This window comes from Oenanthe melanoleuca, chromosome 5, assembly GCF_029582105.1.
Source record: "Oenanthe melanoleuca isolate GR-GAL-2019-014 chromosome 5, OMel1.0, whole genome shotgun sequence".
NCBI lineage: Eukaryota > Metazoa > Chordata > Aves > Passeriformes > Muscicapidae > Oenanthe > Oenanthe melanoleuca.
Window position 1 is genome coordinate 7,175,200 of NC_079339.1, and position 20,780 is coordinate 7,195,979.

Sequence of the window (20,780 nt, forward strand, 5' to 3'; positions counted from 1 at the left end):
TGTGCTGCTGTGACTGCTGCTGCTGTGACTGCTGCTGTGACTGCTGCTGCTGCTGTGCTGCTGTGCTGCTGCTGTGCTGCTGCTGCTGTGACTGCTGCTGCTGCTTCTGCTGCTGTGCTGCTGCTGCTGCTGCTGTGACTGCTGCTGCTGCTGTGCTGCTGCTGCTGCTGCTGTGACTGCTGCTGCTGCTGTGCTGCTGCTGTGCTGCTGCTGCTGTGCTGCTGCTGCTGTGACTGCTGCTGCTGCTTCTGCTGCTGTGCTGCTGCTGTGACTGCTGCTGCTGCTGCTGCTGCTGCTGCTGCTGCTGCTGTGCTGCTGCTGCTGTGACTGCTGCTGCTGCTTCTGCTGCTGTGCTGCTGCTGTGACTGCTGCTGCGTGCTGCTGCTGTGCTGCTGTGACTGCTGCTGTGCTGCTGTGACTGCTGTGTGACTGTGCTGCTGTGACTGCTGCTGGGGTGCTGCTGCTGTTACTGTGCTGCTGTGACTGCTGCTGTGCTGCTGCTGGAGTGGCTCTCTGAGTCTGCCCGGCACTGGCCTGGCCTTGTTTGCCGGGGGTTCTGACCCCCAAATTTAACAGCCTTGGAGTGTATCAGGAGGTGGGGGAAGGAAAAGAGGAAGCAAGAGGCGAGTCACTTATGAGAATGGTGTTTTTCTTCTCTTGGGATTAACCTCTAACTTGGAATTTGGGAGATGCAGTTTTTTGGTAGAGGACTGGGTGAGGATGTGCTGAGGGAGGATGCTGCTGCTAGGGGGCAATATGTAGCAATCAGAACCCCACTGAAGGCGTTTTATCTCAATATCTTATCTCTTCTTCAAGACAAAAGTTATCCAATGTATTTCACACACCTTTTTTTTTCTGTAGAAAGGGTATGCTATAAACAAATATTCAACCCTTACTTATACGTTGCCTACATATATTCTTTTAGCATATATTTGTGTGTGTGCATGACTTTCTTAACATGCTTTCTCATTAGCTGCGTGATTCTTAATTTTTCATTCTGAATTCTATCATCGTTTATATAAAGCGAAAAGATAAGGACGCAGACATTTAAAAGCCTCGAATCACATGGTCTTGGAACTTTCCTGCTGTTTCCCTTTTGGGAACAGCTGGGACAGCTAACTCAGAGGTCTTTGTGACTTTTTTTTGTTCTCCCACTTTCTTAAACATACTCCCTAAGAAAGAAAACAAGAGTAAACATGGGGGAAAAAAAAGAAAATAAGAGAAGGCAGTTTCAATGCCACTATTGGTTTCAGGATGACCGAGGGAAATAGTTGGTCATTTGTTTTGATGTACTCGTGGTGATTTGATGATGCTTGTTTTACAACTATTGCAGAGTGTTTCTTTAAGAGTTTCATTGTGTAAATGCAATTTTAAAATTTGTTTAAATCATGAAAACACTTTTTGCTGGGGGATATTCAGGGCTATGCATGATTATGACTATAATGTAAATGTTTGAGTCATGGAGAGAATACATTGGTTTCTACAGCAGGTTTTTGGTTCTGGTTCACCTGGTCTTCCACATTCTGTGAAGAAGCATTGTATGAATGAGGAAAGGTTACAACACTGTGTGCCAAATTTCAGTGGTGGAAAAGTGGTCATTAATTAATCTTTGCAAGATGAGATTGGGAATTTTCACAGTTGCAACTGAAATTTGGATAGATGAGGAAGTGGTTTCATGTTTTAGGGGGTTTTTTATCAGTTCAGTCTTGTTTCCCATATTGTTCGGAGTGAGAGACTCAAGCATGGGTTTGACTCTGTGTCCCGGGAATGTTAGAGAATCCCACTGACTCAAAATCCATGGGTTTTTGGGATGGGTTTTATGGCTGTGGTGAAATACATTGAGTGCTTCTTCAAGTCTTTGTTGTAGTGTTTTCTGCTTAATATATAGAAGAAAGTGGGTTAGTCAGCATTAGAAGGCAGCAAAGCCAGAAGTTTTCACAATGCTTTCCTCTTTCAGCTCCCAACAAAGAGATTAGGATATCAGTCTGGCAGAATTAGGACATTAATGTCCTCACCTTTCCTCTTCTATCTTGCCATAAATAATTCTGAACATGAATTTATTTTGAGATTAAATTATTGTCCTTTTTTAATGTGATTAACATAAAATATTCATGATTTTACGTCTTTGAAATGCTGTAGTCCATGTAAAAAAAAAAAAAAAAAAAAAAAAAAGGAGGTTTTATGTTCTGCAATAGAAGGCTTTGACCTCTGCCAAACCAACACAAGTGAACTGCTTGTAATCCCTGGGTGTTTGTAATTACCAAAGTGGTTTGGATGGCTTTACCTAGTATTAAATCCTGACATCATCCTTAAGTGCAGAAATCAAACTTGCTGTAATTAAGATTATATCAAGAAAGCTCTCAGAATTCACATATTTTCCAGTAGTCACAATAAACCAAAATTCTATGATTCATTGCCTACCTAAAGCACTTGTTCTTTCCAATATTGCCAGGCTACTGATGTGTAAACAGAAATGGAAATATCTGCTTGTGTCGGGGGGATTGTTGAGGCTTGTTGGTGCTGAATCATCTGAGCTGGTCTCCTTGCTCTGTGCTGGGACTTCACAAATGCTGCTTGGAAGTGCAGCTTCAGAGCACAGGGAGGTCGTTTGAGCTCAAACCTGTGATTTTGTCCTCTGAGCCTCTTCCATCCCAGTGGTGATTCTTCAATTAGCACTTTTCAGTTCACAGCTGCATTATTCAGATTCACAGTCAGTAAAAGGTGCTTCTCTTCTAACACCCCCTGCAAAATTCTGAAATAGCTGTTTTTCTTAGTACATGTGTAAAAAGGAGGAAAAAGAAGAGAGGACTTTTACAGAACTTAATCCACTGTTTTTACAAAGTTGTTTCCAGCATCCTTCTAAATAAAAATGCAGGTTGTTACAGTTATGAAATACCAAAAGTTGTATTATTTTATGAATATTTTGCAGCTTCAGAATAAAGGCTTGAGTACACAGGATTCTGCAGCTGCCCACACTTGTTTCAATTCCCATTCCCAGGAAGCCTGCCCATGTGTGCCTGTGAGTGTTGGGAATGATGTGAGTGTTGGGAAGTGATGATGGTAGTGAGCGCTGGTGTTTCTATGAAAGCATCTTGGAGCAGCAGAGTGCCCAGAACTGAAAGGAACATCCTCATGGTGTTGGCAAGCTCCAGAGGAGCACAACTGCAAATTCCACAGAAGTATGGCTTTCACAACAGCAATGTTTGCCTTTCTTTGATAAGCTCAGGACATGTGCCAAGGCTTTGGTTGCATCCTTCTCCTCTGCCTGCTGGAGGCTGTTGTCCCTGATGGCTCCTCTTGTCCCCAGTCAGAGCCTGATCAGAAGTGCAGTGATTGTTGCAATGCCCTCCCAACGTTCAGATGGGGTCAGGTTGCTTGGGGCCTGGTGTGGTCAAGTTCTGACCTTCTCCAGGGATGGATGGAGATTTGTAGCTTCACTGGTTCCTTCCCCATCATGTGATCACTCTTGTTAGAGAATTGAGATTTTTTTTTCTTTTTATGTTTGGTCACAATTTTCCCTGGTTGCAATTTGTGTCTGTAGCCTCTCACCCTTTTCTCATGCGCCTGTGAAAAGAATCTGGCACTGCTATGTCTATACCTACTCAGTTGGTAGTTGAAGGCAGGAATGGGACCCCAGGATTTGGCTTCCCTACTTGGGGCTGTATAAGTGGGGAACATTTTTGGGTTTCCATTTTTCCAGCCTGTCAAGACCCCTTGAAGTGGCAGCCTTGCCTGCCAGCTTATCAATCATGCTCCTTGGTTTCACATCATCTTCAAATTTGCTGGGGAGTGGGATTTTCCCTGTTTCTTCCCTCGACATAATCCCTGAAGTTCAACCAGACAGGGTAATTCAGTTTCATGGTCTTTGTTGTTTGGGAAAGGTAATTGAGTATCCAATAAATTCTACAGTTCTTACTTTATCTTCACTCTTTAGATGAGCAAACCCTGCTCCTCTGTGGTTTCAAAAAAAAGAGTACAATGCTGCAGCATTTTATTTAAGTGTCAAAATTAATAAAATCTTGGAATGCTTTGCCTTCTATTGCTTGCATAAGTGCCCATATGCAAACACCAGTTTGCATTCTGTCACTTATCTGGTTGCTCAGCTTGTAGTGAAATTTTTATATTAAATTTTTTAGCCTATCTATATACTTAAACAGGAAATAGAAAGTGGTCTGGTGTCTTCATCACAAGCAGGTTGAGAGGGAAAAACCCCCAGATTTTCAAGACTACTTAAATAAGAATGCTTATTTAAAGTAAATTTATTTAAGTAAATCAGATGCAGGATGTAGGTTTTTGAGGGGAAGACCTTGATTAGTTTTTCATCATGAACAAATTAAAGGAGAAAATGCCTCCTGGAAAGGGAAAGGCACCATGGCACCTATCCTCACCAGCAGTTTTTCCCTTTCCCCCTCTTTTTTCCTCCTCTTGCTAAGAAATACAATAATTCCATGAGCCCACAGAGTAGAAATATCCTGAGACACCAGTGTCGGTTAAAAAGTCAATTCAGCACTCTTCCTCTGGAGGAGGAGTAGACCCAGGTAGGGCTGAAGAAGGCTGAGGAGAGCTGAGAAGGGAGGAAAGGAGAAGGGGTGAGAGCCCTGCCCGAGGGCTTGTTGGCAGGAGAAGGCAGGAACAGGATATGTTTCAGCTTTTGGGTGGCTCTGGGAGGAGCAAGTGTTGGGATTAAGGAGTCTTGATAAAATTGTTCCCTTCCTTCTCAGACGCAGACAGCGAGTTTCATGGGGTGGATTTTCTGCCAGAAGATCTCACCGAGGCTCTGGAGGAGACAGGAATGAGGGTGAACAAGAAGTACTCCTGTCTGCCTGCTGAGGAGAAGGGCATCCACATCATCAACATCCGAGCCATCGAGGACATCGGCTATGACCAGCATGAGAGCACGGTGAGTGATCACAGCTGCTGGGTCAGAACAGGCATGCTGCACTTTGCCCCTCAGTTTATTTTCCATCCTCTCCACTCCCAAATGCTCTGAAATCCTCTCCCTCTGTTTCTCCAAGGTGCTGGGAAGGATTGCCACCAGGCACACTCCGTGCTGAGGTGGTGGGGGTGTTCTTGGATGTGTGAGAAAGGGAACCTGGTTTAAAGTGCAGCATAAAAAGGGGCTGACTCTTCTCAGAGTAAGGAATCTGGCAATAAGGCTGTGCAAACCTTTACATCTTCTTGCCAGAGCAGAGAACAGCAGAAGAGAATGTCTAAAATTTCGTGCAAGAGCCATTGTTAACATTAAACTAATCTTCTCCAGCGCACAATTGAGATTAGGTTTCCAGTGTCATTAATTGCTCCTCGGTTAAATTCTTTAACACAGACTTTAAAGGAAGTTATTAATATGAATACCCAGCATGATTATTACTTGGTTATGTAATTTAAACATAAAAATAAGTTTATTAAGGTGGAGTGGGCTATACAACAGTTTCACTGGAGAAAGAGGTACCAGAAAAAGCAACATGTGATTTATCGTGCTTGTGCTTAAAATTAGGATGGCGCAGGGATAAATGATTCTGTCAGGGTGTTAAAATCCTCTTGCTGTGGTTGAACTGAAATGTCTTTTCTCTGTCACATTCATAGCTTGACATGGTCTAAGTCGATGCAACTCCATTTAAGCACAGCAGTACTGCAAGAGAGCATCTGGCCCATGAGTATCTTCCAGCATTTATACCCCATCCTTAAAATAATCTGACCATTTATTTAAAACAGAACCAAGTTTTTTGGCTGCTTCCTGTTTGCAGTGGGATATAGCTACTCTCAGATAATAATGAATTTGTTGAGGCTTTAGTAGCCACAGTAGTAGTTCAGCCCAGTTTCTCAGAAACGGTTGTTTAATTAATTAGTAAGATCATCACATGTTAAAAAAATTTAAACACAATCCAGTTAGTTGCCATTTGTTACTATTTTGTTTCTGTAGAAATTTTCATAAGTGAGTTGCCTGCCACAAACAATCAGCTTGCTTTAAAAAAAATGTCCTGAATTCACAGCTGCGTGCCATTAATCATAAAGGAATTGGAAAGTACAAATTATTAATGGCCTATCAAATTTATGCTTACAAACTGAATGAGAATATCTAGGTAGGGCACAAACATGAACTGACTGTGCCCTGAAGAGTTTGATGTGGCTAAATAACTTCCCCTGTTTTCATGGAATGGGGAATAGAGGCAAGATGGTGGCTCCAAATGCTGTATTATATATTTATATATTTATATATTTATATATTTATATATTTATATATTTATATATTTATATATTTATATATTTATATATTTATATATTTATATATTTATATATTTATATATTTATATATTTATATATTTATTAACTCAGTGTAAAGGGTTTATGGGAAAGAAGGATGAGATCCTAAGGAGAGAGAAGCAGAAAGCAAAGGCTATCTAAAATAAATTGCATTTAGTGTTTCATGTATGAAATAAGCAGGTGTGCACATGCCAAACAGATTTTAGCATTTTGCAACTGAGGACCAATTGCTCTCTTTTGGAGCCCAAAAATAATATGTGCATCTCCAAGGGTAGAATTGTGAATTACGCATGAAAGTGTTATGAAAGTAGAAATAATTAGTTGTTAGTACCTTTTGCTTGTTTGTATCTTTCTACAGTTGTCTTGTGCAGTTTTCAGATAAATGCTTGGAAATTAAATTGTGTTTTAAGCCTTACCCTTCATGTATCTTACAGCCCTTACCCAGCATTATCTCAGGCTGGGAATAAAGCCATTGCCACCATCAGATCACATAGTGACATAGTTTTGTAAGTGGGAAAAAGAAGTGGTGAACTCAATAAGCAGTGACCCCACTTCCCTGGCTACTCTCCATCACGTTTTTGGCCGTGCCGCAGGACCAGCTGGCTCCCTTCAGTCTGTATCTAAGATGATCTCTTTCTCAGATGATACGGACTTGCAATGATAGATAAGAGAAGTGAGAAATGTTTCCACACGATATTAATCTATTTGTCAGAATTGCAGCATTGCAGATGTCATGGGTGGAAAAGGACAGGCAGTCTTAGTGGCGATTAACCCCCGAAGGAGAAAACCAAACCCAGCGAGTAGCTGACTTATGGACGAGTGTGCTGGTGATTAGATTAAATCCCAGTCATGCCATCTATTTATTTCTCACCAATAAAATCCCAGCTGGCTATCAGTAAAATTAAAGGTGTTAACTTGCAAAAATTTTTGAAGTAGCATGGGGGGACTCCTCCCATCTGCTGGCTGTCTGGAGAGAGGGCATCCTGTACTCCAGGCAAAAGGAGCCTTGATAGGAGAGGATGATGTGTCTGGTGCTTGTGTTGGGCTGTGCATTCACTATTCTCTCTTCTTCTCTCCACACCTCCACTCCCCACTTCCAGTTGTTAAATTCCCTATCTAAAAACCCGGATGCTGACTGCAAATACGGGCTCTACTTCCGAGATGGCAAGAGGAAGGTGGACTACATCCTGGTGTACCACTACAAGAAGTCCTCGGCTGGGAAGACTCTGGCCAGGAGAGCCCAGCAGAATGATGCCAGTGTCCGAAGCACCAAGCAGGACCAGCCACTCCCGGGGAAGGGGGTGCAGCTGGAGATGGGGGACAGCGAGCCTCACATGGATTACCACGAGGACGACAAGAGGTTCCGCAGGGAGGAGTATGAAGGGAACCTCGTGGAGGCTGGGCTGGAACTGGAGCGCGATGAAGATGTAAGGATCCACCTGAAAGGGTTAACAATAGAGAGGGTGGCTGGTGACCAGATCCTGAGGGATCCTGAGCTGTGCCTGTAAACCTGGCTCTGATCTCTGAACCTGGCACAAGCTCAGGACTTGCAGGATTTGATTGCAGCTCTGGCAGTCAGTGCCACCTTCACCCACTGATTTAGTTGGCTGCACAGGAGTGTGCCATGGTGTTGTAAATGCCCAGATGAAGTGAAGTTCCTGACTTTTCTTGGCCAGGATTTGTGGCACCATTGCAACATGGCTGTGTTGTGCTGTCTGGAAGTGAGGCATAAATTGCTCTGAACACTAATCCCAGTTTGGTGGGTTTGCAGTATGCAGTGGTTTGGATCCTCTGGCAATTCCAGTTCTGAGAAAAAAGAGAAAATCTGATACAGGCAGTTATCATCTTTATTCCTCAACACAGGCTTGAGAAGAATTAAATTTGTTCAGGAGGCTCTGGTCCACACTTCTGCTGGAGCACATGTGTCTGTGTTACAATTTGCTCTTTCCATTCTTAGACATGAACAGTACAGCTTGTAACATCTTCCACCTGCATCCTGAAAACAGTATATTCTGTTAAAAGCCCATTAGACCATGTAAAAAATGATGTATTTGAAGTGCTGCCAGTGTGTGATTGGTAGAAATAGATACAGCAGTATTAATTTCAAAGAAAGCTGCTACAGTTTTCTTACCCAACTCAGACTCCCAAGAGAAGGTAAACATTTATGCTAGTTTTATTTACAGGATCTAAAAGTTGAGATAAACATTTTGACCTGGGAACAGACTGCAGAAAAATAAATCTGTCACCTATTGCTCACAAATTACAGACATTTATATCTTTTATATATTATGTATATGTAATATATATACTTAGCATGGTACAATGCAAGAAAACCCCAAACCCGTTCCCCTCTCTGTCTTCCAGTGAAAGTCAGACTTGTTTTCTGTCCAACTTGCAAGTTTCTGTAACAAATAGGGAGTTTGCCTGTGCAAAGTCATAGATATTTAAATCCTTTGCCAGATGGAAGGTTCCACCTATGACATGTAATATGCAGAAGGGCTCAGGAGTCAAGGCAGGATACTGTAAAAGAGAGGGAACCCTGTCCTTTCAGTGCAAGACACCAAACACATGAAATGCAGGTGTAGAGATGAAAGCAAGACTTGGGGATTTACAGCCAGCACGTCCATGTAGGGGGAAAGATCTGCAATCACCTGAGCCTGAAAAGCCACAAAGCTGCATTGGAGACCTCAGTGATTCCAAAAGAGCAAAGATTTCTTTAACAGATGGCGTTTAATAAATCACTTAAGCTCTCTTCAATGAAATGGCTGGATGGTCACACACAAAGAGTTGCCGTCACTGGCTTGATGTCCACGAATAATTGATTAAAACAAGGCCAGGACAGGGCTTGGGGCAGCCTGGCCTGTCCATGGCAGGAGTGTTGGAACTGAATGATCCCTAAGTTGCCTTCCCATGGTCCTCTGAGTAACCAGTTTCTAGAAAGCCAGTGAGAATATAGCTGTGTGAAACCTAGTTATTATAATAATTGAGTTGGTGCAACAGCAAGATTAGAAACATTCACTGTTGTTCAATTTTCTTTTGTTTGCTGAATGCCTCCTGGTCGGATATCGTTTGCCCAGTGCTTTTGGAATGGTTGCTCCAGGGGGAGCAAACATGGGTGTATGTGGGAGTGCCAGAAGCAAACATCCATGTCCGGCGCTTTAGAACACAGTTCAGAGAATTACTGGGCTGCAGGCAAACCACTAATATTGCCTTTAACTTCTATCCTCCTTTTGCTCTGTTTGGTGGAGTCCTTCCTACCGATTTACCTAATTATGATGGTTTAATGGATATATTCACATTTGATTCTGAAGCTGCTCCTCTAAGGGGTGAGCAGAAGGGACTCTCAGCCCCAGCAATTACAACATACTCACCAAATCACACCATTTTGGCTGGATGCCTCTGCTTCAAATTTAACTGGCTCAGCCTGTATTTGTGTCCACAGTCATTAGCTTTTATTTCCCAAAGAGGTTTTATCTGTTTAACTTTGTGATAATTGCTCTGGGAGTCAATAGCATTTTTTGAGTCACATTTATTAGCAGCTCAGCAGAGTGAGGTGTTCAGTGATTGTCCTGTTGTTAGAAACCAGCTCTCTCAAACAAAGGAGATTTATCATGTTGGTCCTAATGGACTGTTTGTTCCTTAAATATGTATGAATCACAAGGGATAATGTGTTTAATTTCCTCTCATCAGTAACATTTTCCCCTGCTTTTTTTTTTTTTTCTTTTTTTAAGACTAAAATCCATGGGATTGGGTTTGTAAAAATACATGCACCATGGAAAGTTTTGTGTCGAGAGGCAGAATTCCTTAAGCTCAAAATGCCCACAAAAAAGGTGAGTCCTGATCTTCTTGTTTTCCTCATAAAGGCTTAGTTTAAACGTATGTTCCTCTCAGAGCTTCTTAAAAATGCAGACTTCTCTTTCCACAAGCATTTTAAAAACTATTAACTGATGTGCACCAGAAATGAAAGTCACAAACATACTTGCTTGGTGCAGCAGAGGGAAAAAGTAGAAGGAAGAACAGAAATCAAGAATTTCTGGCTGCTACCACTGTCTGTACATAATAAAAGTGATTTCATCATCAGTATGTTTTAAAAGAAGAGGTTTCATTTGATGGTGAAACTTCTGTGTGCCTTTTGGACATTTTTTCCTCACCTGAAGACTGCTAAAAATGAACACAAGGATAAGAATTTGTCTCACTGGGTTTAGTGACTATTCATATACACAGTCACGTTTGCATAAGCTGGGGCCACTCTACCACAAAATAAATTGCCTTTCAGAATATTTGAAATATCATTAAAGATATGTCAGTGTATTTTCATCAATTCTAAATCACCCGTGCTAGATAGATGGATAGATAACTACCTGTTCAGTGAGCACAGTCAGAGATGGATTAATACTTAAACACAGACTAAGTGCAGGTCCCAGACCGCGCAGGGAAGTCCATAATGGAGCAAGAGACAGTCTCCAAGCCCAGCATCATTTATTACAATACTAAAACCACATTTTTGGTTTGGATTTTATATTAATCCCCATTATTGCCTCACTTACCAGGGATTTTAATCAGGAGCACAATCAGATGAAAAGATCTGTTGTCACCCTGTGGTTTCTTAACCCTTGGTTTGACTTTCCCATCCCTTTCTTTCTGGATGAGTTCAAGAATGTAAACCACACTCCTTGATAGTTTATTGTGATATATTTATCTAATTCCTGGTTTATTCCTTTCAGTTCATTTTGACCTATGGATAACCAAAAAGCAGTAAAGTTTTACTGTTGGTTTTTCTTTTCCTTTGCCCCCTCAGATGTATCAGATCAACCAGACCCATGGCCTCCTGAAAAAGATTAATTCTGTGATTCAAAAAATAACAGAGCCCATCCAGCCAAAAGTAGCTGAGCACAAACCTCAGACAGTGAAACGCCTCTCCTACCCCTTCTCCAGAGAGAAGCAGCACTTGTAAGTGAAAGCTTTCTCTAAATGTCTATGTCCACAGGTCCCAGCCTCTCTGAGCAGCTCAGGCAACAGAGGGTGTAAGGGAACATGAGCACCAACACTTTGGTGGACATTGCTGCAAAAAATATTTCCATTTTGCAATAAATTTACTTTTGGCTTGGTGTTGAGGAATGAGTCTTTGCAGAGAAACCTCTGTGTGTTTTAGCTGCTGTTGTGGCACATAATGTGCATCTGTATAACCATATACTTCTGTTAGGATGCCAAAAGGGGATTTATAATGTGGTTAATAACAGTCTCTTCTCCACATTAAATAAAATGCTCAGTAAAACTTGTAGCCAGAGATGTGGGCTGATAAATTTCAGAATCATTTCATATATCTGGTGTGGGCAGGGACACAGGTAGTGCCAACCAGGCCTTGCTTTTGAAGTGCTGTGAAGTCAGAGGTGGCTTTGCCATGGATCCCAGATCAGCAAGAACAGCTGTAAATGTGGGTGTAGGGAAAAAAACATGAGGCAGAACCCAGCCTTGGATTGCTCTGCTGCTGCTCTTCCCTGGCCAGCATCCCAGAGGAGTCACTTTGAAGGCTGTGTTTGTGGATGTGCCAGCTGGAACAAGCAGCAGTCCTAGGGCACTCTGCACCCACAGGGGTTTTAGTGTTTCATACAGACATGTAGAGCCCTGGTGGGCTTGGGCCAGTCAGTGTGTGGGGCACCTTGGCCTGTCCTTGGGCTTGCAGGAACATATTTGTGTGTTTGCTGGGTGTGGGGTGTTCCTGGAGGTTTAGAGAAGGTCCAAAAGATGCTCTTGACTGTAGACATGGATGGGCCTCACGCTGTTTGCAGGTGGCTTTTCCAGGGACACCACCTGTGTCTCTGCTGAATTGGGAAGGAAACAGCGGCCTCACAGGGAAAATTAAAGATTATGAGGGGAAATTCAAGGCCAGCAGTGGTAAGGGATTCAACCTAAATAAGCATCAATGCTCTCTTTTGTGCTGAAAAGCCTATCAAGACACAAAACCAGTTAAATGTGTAAGCAGCCTCTTTAAATTGTGGGAGTTGGGTTGGACTTGCTTTTTAACAGGGTTTCTACAAGCTGTTCTTTAATGTGAGCTCTGAGAGATCCCCAGGAGAAATGAAAATATTGAAGGGGTCAACAAGAACAGGAAATTGCTGACTTTTTTTCTTTTTTTCATCTAATGGGCTTCCTTCTAATCTTTTAACAGATTTGATTTGTCTGACAAAGATTCCTTCTTTGACAGTAAAACAAGAAGCACTATAGTAAGTACTGCCTATAAATAATTTATGGTGAATATTGTCTCAGTCATGGTGTTCACAGCTTTAATACAATGCCTGTTCAAGTTTAACTTTCTTAACCAAATGCCAAGGATCTCCTGTGCTATCAGGTACTGAAATTATAAATAATTCCAGATTTACTGCTGTGTAGTGTTTGATGCTAACAAGTTGCTGACTTTTGGAAAATAATTTGGATCTTCTTTCTGATTCACGGGTAATTTTCTTAGCAGAGATATCACCAGCTGGTAATATTTAGATTTTACCACTCATTCTGCCCACTAGCTGCCTGCACCCATGAGTGATTTAACTTTTTGTCACTATACATTGTTCTTTTTGCAAAATGCTGCTAAATATCCCAAGACAAATTCCAGCAAAACAGCCAGGTATTTACTGGGAATATTATTTATAGTTTTTTGGGGGAAATCCTCTGTAATGGTATTGAAAGTGTTGAGGTTGATGGTTTTTTTATCTGACTTACAGAACATAAAATAGAGTTGGGGAAGAAGGTGTAGCCCCATTTATAGACACCAAAGGAGGACTTGAAAGGCCAGCTCGTGTGACATCCAGGGCAGCTGGAAGGGGCTGTGCCAAGCGCCCTGGCTGCAACCCATTTCAGAGGATAACAGGGACTCTTTGCCCCATTCCACTGCTCCTAACCAGTACCTTGGAATGTGACTGCCAGCATATTTTTATCTTATATTTAACATCAGCCTTTTGGGATGCCAAGTGGTTTCCAAAAGTTTATATTCCAATCATAGCTGCCTTTCATTGCTGTGGTGATAAGGGGTGTAAGATATCCAACTTCCCTTTCCTGCTCTGAAATTCCAGCTTATTCCACAGTGTAGTTCCCTGCCAGCCTGAAGAGCAGGGGTTTGATATGAGCACTGGTTATGGGGGCGAGGTGAGCTGGGCCGGGGAGGCAGATGCAGAAGCACAGAAATGGGGAAGAAAAAGGCAAATATTGATTTGGCTTATTTGCAAATAAAACATTTAACCGGAGAAAAAAAAAAGTGCCTGGGTTTTGTTTGTAGGCTTTCTTTTATATGCCTAGATGTGTAGGAAAAAAAATCTCGTAAGTACAAGGAATGCAACAAATGAAGAGTTAAAATTCATGACAGGCTGAGCAAGGCAGCAAGATAAAATGTCTCCATGGGATGAGAGGGTGAGCAAGACTGACTGGAAAATGGATTGAAACAGAAGCTCAGAACAGAAGCTGAGAGGAAAAGGAGGGACGAGGGGTTTTTTTAATGCCTGAAGGAACACTGGGCATATAAGAATAATGCTGGTGCTGTGCTGCTTTGTGTGAAATCCCTGAAAATCACCCAGTAATGAAGAACATATTGAATGTTTCCCAACATCATTTTATTCTGTGTGCATTGCTGTTTGTATTCTTCTTTCTTAAAGTTCTCTCCTGCCTTTCTCATATGTATTTTTGAACCACAGTGCAAATATTGACCCTTCCGCCTACTGCGAAATGAACAGGAATCTAGTCACTACCCATGAGTCTTTGATGAATAGAACTAAGCCAAAGACCTTTTAGTTATTAAAAAAGAAAATAAAAAAAAAATTATATAACTGAAAATCTCTCTGTGACAGCCCTTTAATTCACTGGGGTTACAGGATGACAGACAGATGAGCTGTGAGACTTGCCCCAGATGCCCTCACTTTATTCCTCCAATGAATTGGGCAAGAGTCAAGTTAGCAAATGGATTAGGGAGCTGGGAAACAATCCCCAGCTCCCCAGACAGGCCAGGCAGTGGCAGGAGGGGCCCTTGCTGCCTGCTTGCCTGGCCGGAGAGCATCACTGCACGGGAGCGGCCAAAAGCTGAACCTTGCAGGCAGCCTGCTGAGCTGTGCCAAGGTTACTTGACAATAAATGCAATAAATCCCAAAATAAATACATCTGTTTTGCCACCGAGGTCAGGCAGGCTCAGAAATGTTAAGGTCAGCCTGTGTTAGTCCAGTTTGATAAACGGCTGCATGCTGTGTACACGCGGTGAGCCCGGAGCTCTGCTCAGCTCCTTGGGATGGAGCCAGCCTGTGCCCTCAGAGGCCAGGGAAGAGCTGCTCCAGGTGGAAGAACACCCCTGAGCTTTCATCGATGACTAACATGAGCAAAAATTGCATTTCTGTTATGCCAGGGGGCAGAAGTAACCTTATTTGGCCCCATCAATTCTCCTGGAAGCTGACTATTTAGTTAAGCTTTTCTCTCCTGTACAGAAAGCACAGCACAGAGGGCTCCAACACCTGCTCCCCTGAATACCATGACTTTTATTAAAGAATGATGACTTCATCGACATCTTGGTTTGGCCAATATTTGAGCTGTACACAAAAAGATTGTGCTTTTCACTGGTCTGTCTGAAGTAACCCTTTCTTTTCTTTTGCTTCTGTAGGTTTATGAAATACTGAAAAGAACGACGTGTACCAAAGCAAAATATAGCATGGGTAAGGAACTTTTTTTAGCTTTAAGATCAATATCTTTTTCAGGTATTGAAAATAATTGCATGTTGTAAATGGCTGTGGAGTTTAGGTTTTTTCCCTGCTCTCTAATTTGATGTATGTGGATGTAATTGTTTTATTTGGAAATTAGATTCAATTTATGCAACTGTTTGACCTTTTTTCAAGTGCGAATTTATAGATTAAAGTCTAAATTAAATGGCAAGAGAGTATGTAGCCCCTGCAGATGTGACTTAGGATGGATGGTGACATAAACCAGAAGATGGAATCTGCTCTGTGTTCTACACTCCCTGAAATGGATGAGGTTATTTCTGTAAAATCCAATAACTGCAGTGAAAATCTGTGGCTGTGGCTTGGTCCATTTCGTTCAAGCAGGAACCCTACAATTTATAGTGGGATTGTTTTCCAGTGACTTGAGTGGAACGGTCTTGACTGATAACTCTCCTGATTGGAATTAAGATGAACCCCCTGGAACAGCCAGGGGCCAAGGCTTGCACTGGAACTGGGCACCTGAGCTCCCAGAGCAGGTGCTGCAAATCAGGTACTACCATGACCAAGACTTCTAGGATTTCAGCCCTAGGGTTTGTGCTGTAAAAATTAAACTCATAATAAAGATGAATTGCAAATCAGGCCACCTTAAAGATTTGTTGGCAGCTGATCCTGCTCACCTGTTATATACTTTATTTTATCCATGATGCACAGAATACATTTGACTGTGGGACCAACGTTAACAAATAGTTAATGGTAAATCCAAACAAATAAAATGTAAGGTTGCATTCCCAGACAAAGTGAGAAAAGTGTATGAACATGGAAGAAAATGTTTGGTAACTGTTGAAATCTGTTATGGTGCCTATTTGCCTGGAAGCAGTTAAATAAAATAATAGGAACTTGAATTACAGGTAGTTCTGTTCAATATTGACCCATCAGCTGCTTAGAAAGACATCAAATAATAGAAGAACAATTACGCCACAAATTATTTCCATGCTTTGACTTTTGTGTTGAAGTAACAACATACAATGCACAATTGTTGACTCCTTATATACACTAAAATTTGGTGTCCAGCCAGTATTAACAGAAGTGCTGTCCTCTGTAGCATGGGAAATCCAAATTGTTCTATGACTTTCAAGACCCTTTTCGAGTCTGATGCTGGATCGTTTTCACTGGAAATAACATCTTTAGACTCTTGAAAGGGGAAGGTCACTTATATCAGTTTGCATTCTTGCCTTGGAGTTGCTTTCTCAGTTTATTTGTTTTTGTTTGGGGTTGTTTTTTTGGTTAGTTTTTTTTTTTTTTTTTTTGGTTGGTTTGGTTTGGTTTGGGTTTTTTTTGTTTGGTTGTTATTGGGGTTTTTTTTTTTTTTGTTTGTTTGGTTTTTTTTTTGTTTTGTTTTGTTTTGTTTTTGTTTTTGCTTTTGTTTTTGTTTTTTGGTTTTTTTGGGTTTTTTTGTCCAGAAAATTGGAAGCACAGTAGGAATTAGTTGATCAGGGAAGACACTAAGGAATGGTAGAGTGTTAGGATTCCTGGAAGGTTCTTCTATCTGAGACTGGCAAGGCCTCACAATATTGGTAATAAAAATGCCATCAGGCCAGCCCAGCACAACTCAATCAGCTCCTTTGTGATCTAGCTCTGGAATGCTGGGTTACAACCCAGTAGAGGTGGCAAGCAGATTTAAACAAACACAGATCATGCTGCAGTGCTGCTGTTCAGCGGGAAAAAAGCAACTGCTCAGGGGAACACTGCAGCCTTTGTTATTTATTAGGAAAATTTTGTGAAAATGTGAATCTGACTTCACTGTTAAATCTGTTTCTGCAGTTGAAGGGTACTATGTAGCTCTCCTCACAGCCCTAGAAAAATAATTTATCTGCTCACAGGTTGTTTCTGCCAGGAGTGTGGAAACATTTGCAGACAATTCATAGACCTGTATAATCTTAAATAGGGCTTTGAAAATTAATGATACTAAGATCTAAGATACTAGATACTAAGCACTCCTGGAGCTGCTCCTCCAGCAAGTGATTAGTATCTCAGAAATGTTAATGAACAATCCTCATTTCAAGAGCAATCAAAAATGACTCTACAGTGAGCTGGTTCCTAGTTCATTGTTGCTGTTCTTTCAAACCCAGTCCCACACTCTTCTTAGCCATGAACTGATGGGCAGCATGGAGCACACTGGAGCACCTCATTTTTCTTTTCTTTTTTTAAGTCTTTTCAAATCCTCCCCAATGCCAGTGGCCAGATTTATATATTTTTTTTCCAGTTGGCATCAATCACCATTGCCCTGCACAAAGACAAGTGCTTGACTTCGCTCTGACTCAGCACCCAAAACAGGTTTATTCCATCCCCAAATGTATGTTCATGGGCCACGTGACACCTCCATATGTGAACAGAATTAGAAGTAGCTCTATTAAAGCCAGCAGCTGCAGGAGGAAAGAACATGAGGGAATTAATGTGCTACAACCCTTCAGCCACCTTTGGGAATGGTGCAGTGCTCCTCCAAACCTCCCCACCAACTCCTCCCTCTGGCCCCAGTTAAGACAGGACTCTTCCCAGTCCCTTGTGCCACAGACATTTAATAGACAAAGCACTAATTGCTTTCAGCCTCATGCATGTCACTAATAAATGGCTGTGTAAACAGGGAAAGGAGAGGGAAGAAAGAAGGAAACTGCCCTTTTAAATAAAAGACGAAAATGTGGTAAACATGGTAAGTATTATGCCAAGGTCTTCGCAAAGGCTTTCCCTACAATTTCTCTGATCAATCTGAAACCTGAATTCAAAACTTTGCGTGGGTGATGCGTGTGGATGTGGGTTCCCCTATGCCATCAATTCCAGCCATATTCTCCTTGTGATCCAGCCTTCTGCTACACTTTCAATCTTCAGGCTTGCCCTTAAATCAAACTGACTTTTCAGAAAATGTAATTTATTTTAATGACTAATTTCAAGTCAGTGGCTTCTAATTCTTGATTCTAAAATATATATGACTTCCTCTTGCTCTCTGCAGTTTTCCATTTCATAAAATGAGTCATGTATAATAACCTATATGATTAAAAATGAAACTACATGGAAAGGAATGAGATGGCAGCAAAATCATTACCTGATCAAATGGCTGTTATTTTGAGGGAAATCTCCAGGAAGGATGATGAAGTGTGGCTGTCTAACCTTGAAATTATAAATAACTATTATATCTTTATTTTTCAAGGGATCACCAGCTTGCTTGCCAATGGAGTTTACAGTGCTGCATATCCTCTGCATGACGTAAGTGATCTCGCAATATATTTTACACGTCTGCTGTCGGTCACCAAGAAATCCCTCGTGTGACGTGTTGGTGGCATCATCCCAAAAATTACTGACTTTCTTCTCACTTGTGTCACAACTTCAGTAACTTTGGCAGGTTGTTTCCATCCCTCTGCTGGCTTTTAAGGAATTCCCCACCTCAGTTCTACATCTGATGATCATAAATTTGAACATAACACTATAAGAGTTGTTACAGAGTTTCAGCAAATGAAATTCTTCTGTCGTTTCCTGACCTTCTGTCCCCAAGATCCCTGGCACCAGTGCCAGGAAATACATTCATTCCCAGTGCACCAAGTAGCTGGTTCCCTTGGCCACATCTCCCTGTAGATTCCTGTGTCCATGCTACCAGGAAAAACCATAAGCAGGATCTGATGTCACATATTCCATGGGGCTGGATGTGACTGCAGACCTTCAGACTGATGAGATCTGCTTCTGAGCAGCTCAGTGAGATGTCAATGAGCTGCAGTGCTCATCGAGAGGGTCAGTGAGAGCTCAGAAATTCTGGTGGCACTCAAGCCCTACGAGGGACCGTCATCCTGTCAGAGGTGCACATGGCTGAGTGCTGGTGCCTTCTGATTTAGAGGCTCAGGGTTCAACCACAACTGACAAACTCATGCTCTTAGCCTGCAGAAAAGCTTGGCAGAGTCAGAGGGACTGACAGTCATGCTGCTCACTTCTGAGGTGAGTGAGTGTCAAGGGCTAGTTTTCCTGCCAAGAGAAGAGCAGCATCTTTGTCTGCCTGATGTTTGTCATAATGTCAGGGCTCTCAAACTACATCAGTGCTGTGTAGAAATTGAGAAAGAAAGATTAAATAAACTTCTCTTCCTGTTCCTGCCTTATATCTTCAGACAGCTGCTGATAGTCTTGTATAGAAGTTATTTATTGTCTTAGTTTACTCAAAAAATACCTCCAAATTAAAACCTCAAATCTAATCAGCCCTGAGTGTTTGGAGAGTCTGGAGAGGGAGCAGCACTCTCAACTGGTTTCTTCTTTCTCCAGCAGACTGAGCTGAACCCCAAGTATTATGGCAATACCGCATCCTTTCCCTTGACATTTTTAGGCCACCTTTATCACTTATTCATTCCTTTCCCCCTGTGACAGACACTATTGCTCTTTCCTAATGTGCCCGATGACAGAAGACAAAGTGTGCCATGACAAATGGGCTCCTAAAATACAGCATTATTTTACAGATTGCTTTTTCTGGTTTTGATGCATTAAGTGAGTGGGAGACATGGGTATGCAGGATGCAGAGCAGCTCTTGGCACAACCCACTGGATGACGCAGATTTTCTCTCTCTTTAAAGGGTGACTATGAAGGTGAAAATGTGGAGCCCAATGACAGAAAAGTAAGTTGATGCACAAGGGGTGTTAATATTCACAAGAATCCCAGCCTGAAGAGTTACCTGTTGGAATCTTGATGTTTTTGCCCACAGAAAATGCTGCAAAAAGGCACTAAATGCCAAGCAGTTTAAGGAAAAAAGTGCTTTCCAGCATTTAAATTTGCCCAAATGTGGAATGTGTTGTGGCTATGTATAAAGTACCAAGCTCAGTAATGATACTTCAGGCCACATTGGTATGAATATTGACATATAACTCCTCCTAAAGTTCAGATGATGTCATTTCAGGCTAGCTCTGATGATAGTATGCTCTGTCATATTCTGGTATCTGTATTGGCATAAATCCTGCTTCATTCCATGGCACGAGGATCAGAATTGGAGGAGTGGGAGGCAGAGGCTGTTTATGCACATAAACGTGATTGGGGAAGATAAATATTGAATATTTATCAGGAATAAGAGGTCCTCAACAATGTTTTAATGTGTGCTCTACAGCCAGAAGCTGCCCTGTGTATGTACACTGAGACATTGCATCACTTTTTGCTTTAAATTGTGTTTTTATTGTCTGTATAATGAAAGACATCTGTTCACTGTCGTTAAACAAGTAGGAATTATCCTAAGGAAGTACTTTTCCTAAGGAAGTAGGAAGTAGTACTTTATAGTAAGGAAGTATGAGAGAAAAACCAAATTTTCCACCCTTTTTGGAAATGCTAATTTCTTAAATTCAAAGCTCAGTGACTGCATCCTCCCCATCACACTTCCCCACAGAAGGGTGGCTTTTGTGTGTGCATCAGACAAAAACTAAACTAGAGAGTTGATAACCAGTTCTCTCAGGAGGAGCAACTAAATTTGAGTGCTGTATATGCTGAGCTTTCAGACCTGAAGCTTTGCTTTCCCTGTTTGTTTAAATGATTTTTTTTCTCCAAAGAAATGCTCTGAACATTCAGGTCATAGGAAAAGCAGATTCAAAGACCTTCAGGCTTTATATATAAAAATAGGTTCCCAAAATTGACAGTGAGCTGGTCCTTCAGGTCCAAATGGCTCATCAAAAGACAGTGAATGTGATTTCCCTCCCTCTATTGACTTGTGTTTAAAAATACCACACATCTGTCTTTTCATTATTAAGCAACACATCGCTCAACAAAAAATAGGATGAAGGTCCATGTTTTCTGAAAGTGTCCATATTATCTTCTTCATTACTA

The 20,780-nt window shown here is 41.7% G+C and overlaps 1 protein-coding gene across 11 annotated transcripts in view; it reads left to right on the plus strand.

Moving 5' to 3' along the window:
• The window catches only part of ANO1 (anoctamin 1), a 71,723-nt gene that overhangs the window by 25,692 nt on the left and 25,251 nt on the right, over positions 1-20,780 (plus strand). For 7 of the 11 annotated variants that reach the window (XM_056493227.1, XM_056493231.1, XM_056493237.1 and 4 more), the window contains 9 exons: positions 4,722-4,900; positions 7,362-7,688; positions 9,993-10,091; positions 11,060-11,211; positions 12,431-12,485; positions 14,894-14,945; positions 17,590-17,655; positions 18,151-18,206; positions 19,549-19,590. In XM_056493227.1, coding sequence (XP_056349202.1) covers positions 4,722-4,900; positions 7,362-7,688; positions 9,993-10,091; positions 11,060-11,211; positions 12,431-12,485; positions 14,894-14,945; positions 17,590-17,655; positions 18,151-18,206; positions 19,549-19,590 — 1,028 coding nt within the window. The remainder of the gene's footprint in view (positions 1-4,721; positions 4,901-7,361; positions 7,689-9,992; positions 10,092-11,059; positions 11,212-12,430; positions 12,486-14,893; positions 14,946-17,589; positions 17,656-18,150; positions 18,207-19,548; positions 19,591-20,780) is intronic. The other 4 variants (XM_056493235.1, XM_056493229.1, XM_056493230.1 and 1 more) reach the window with 1 other exon arrangement.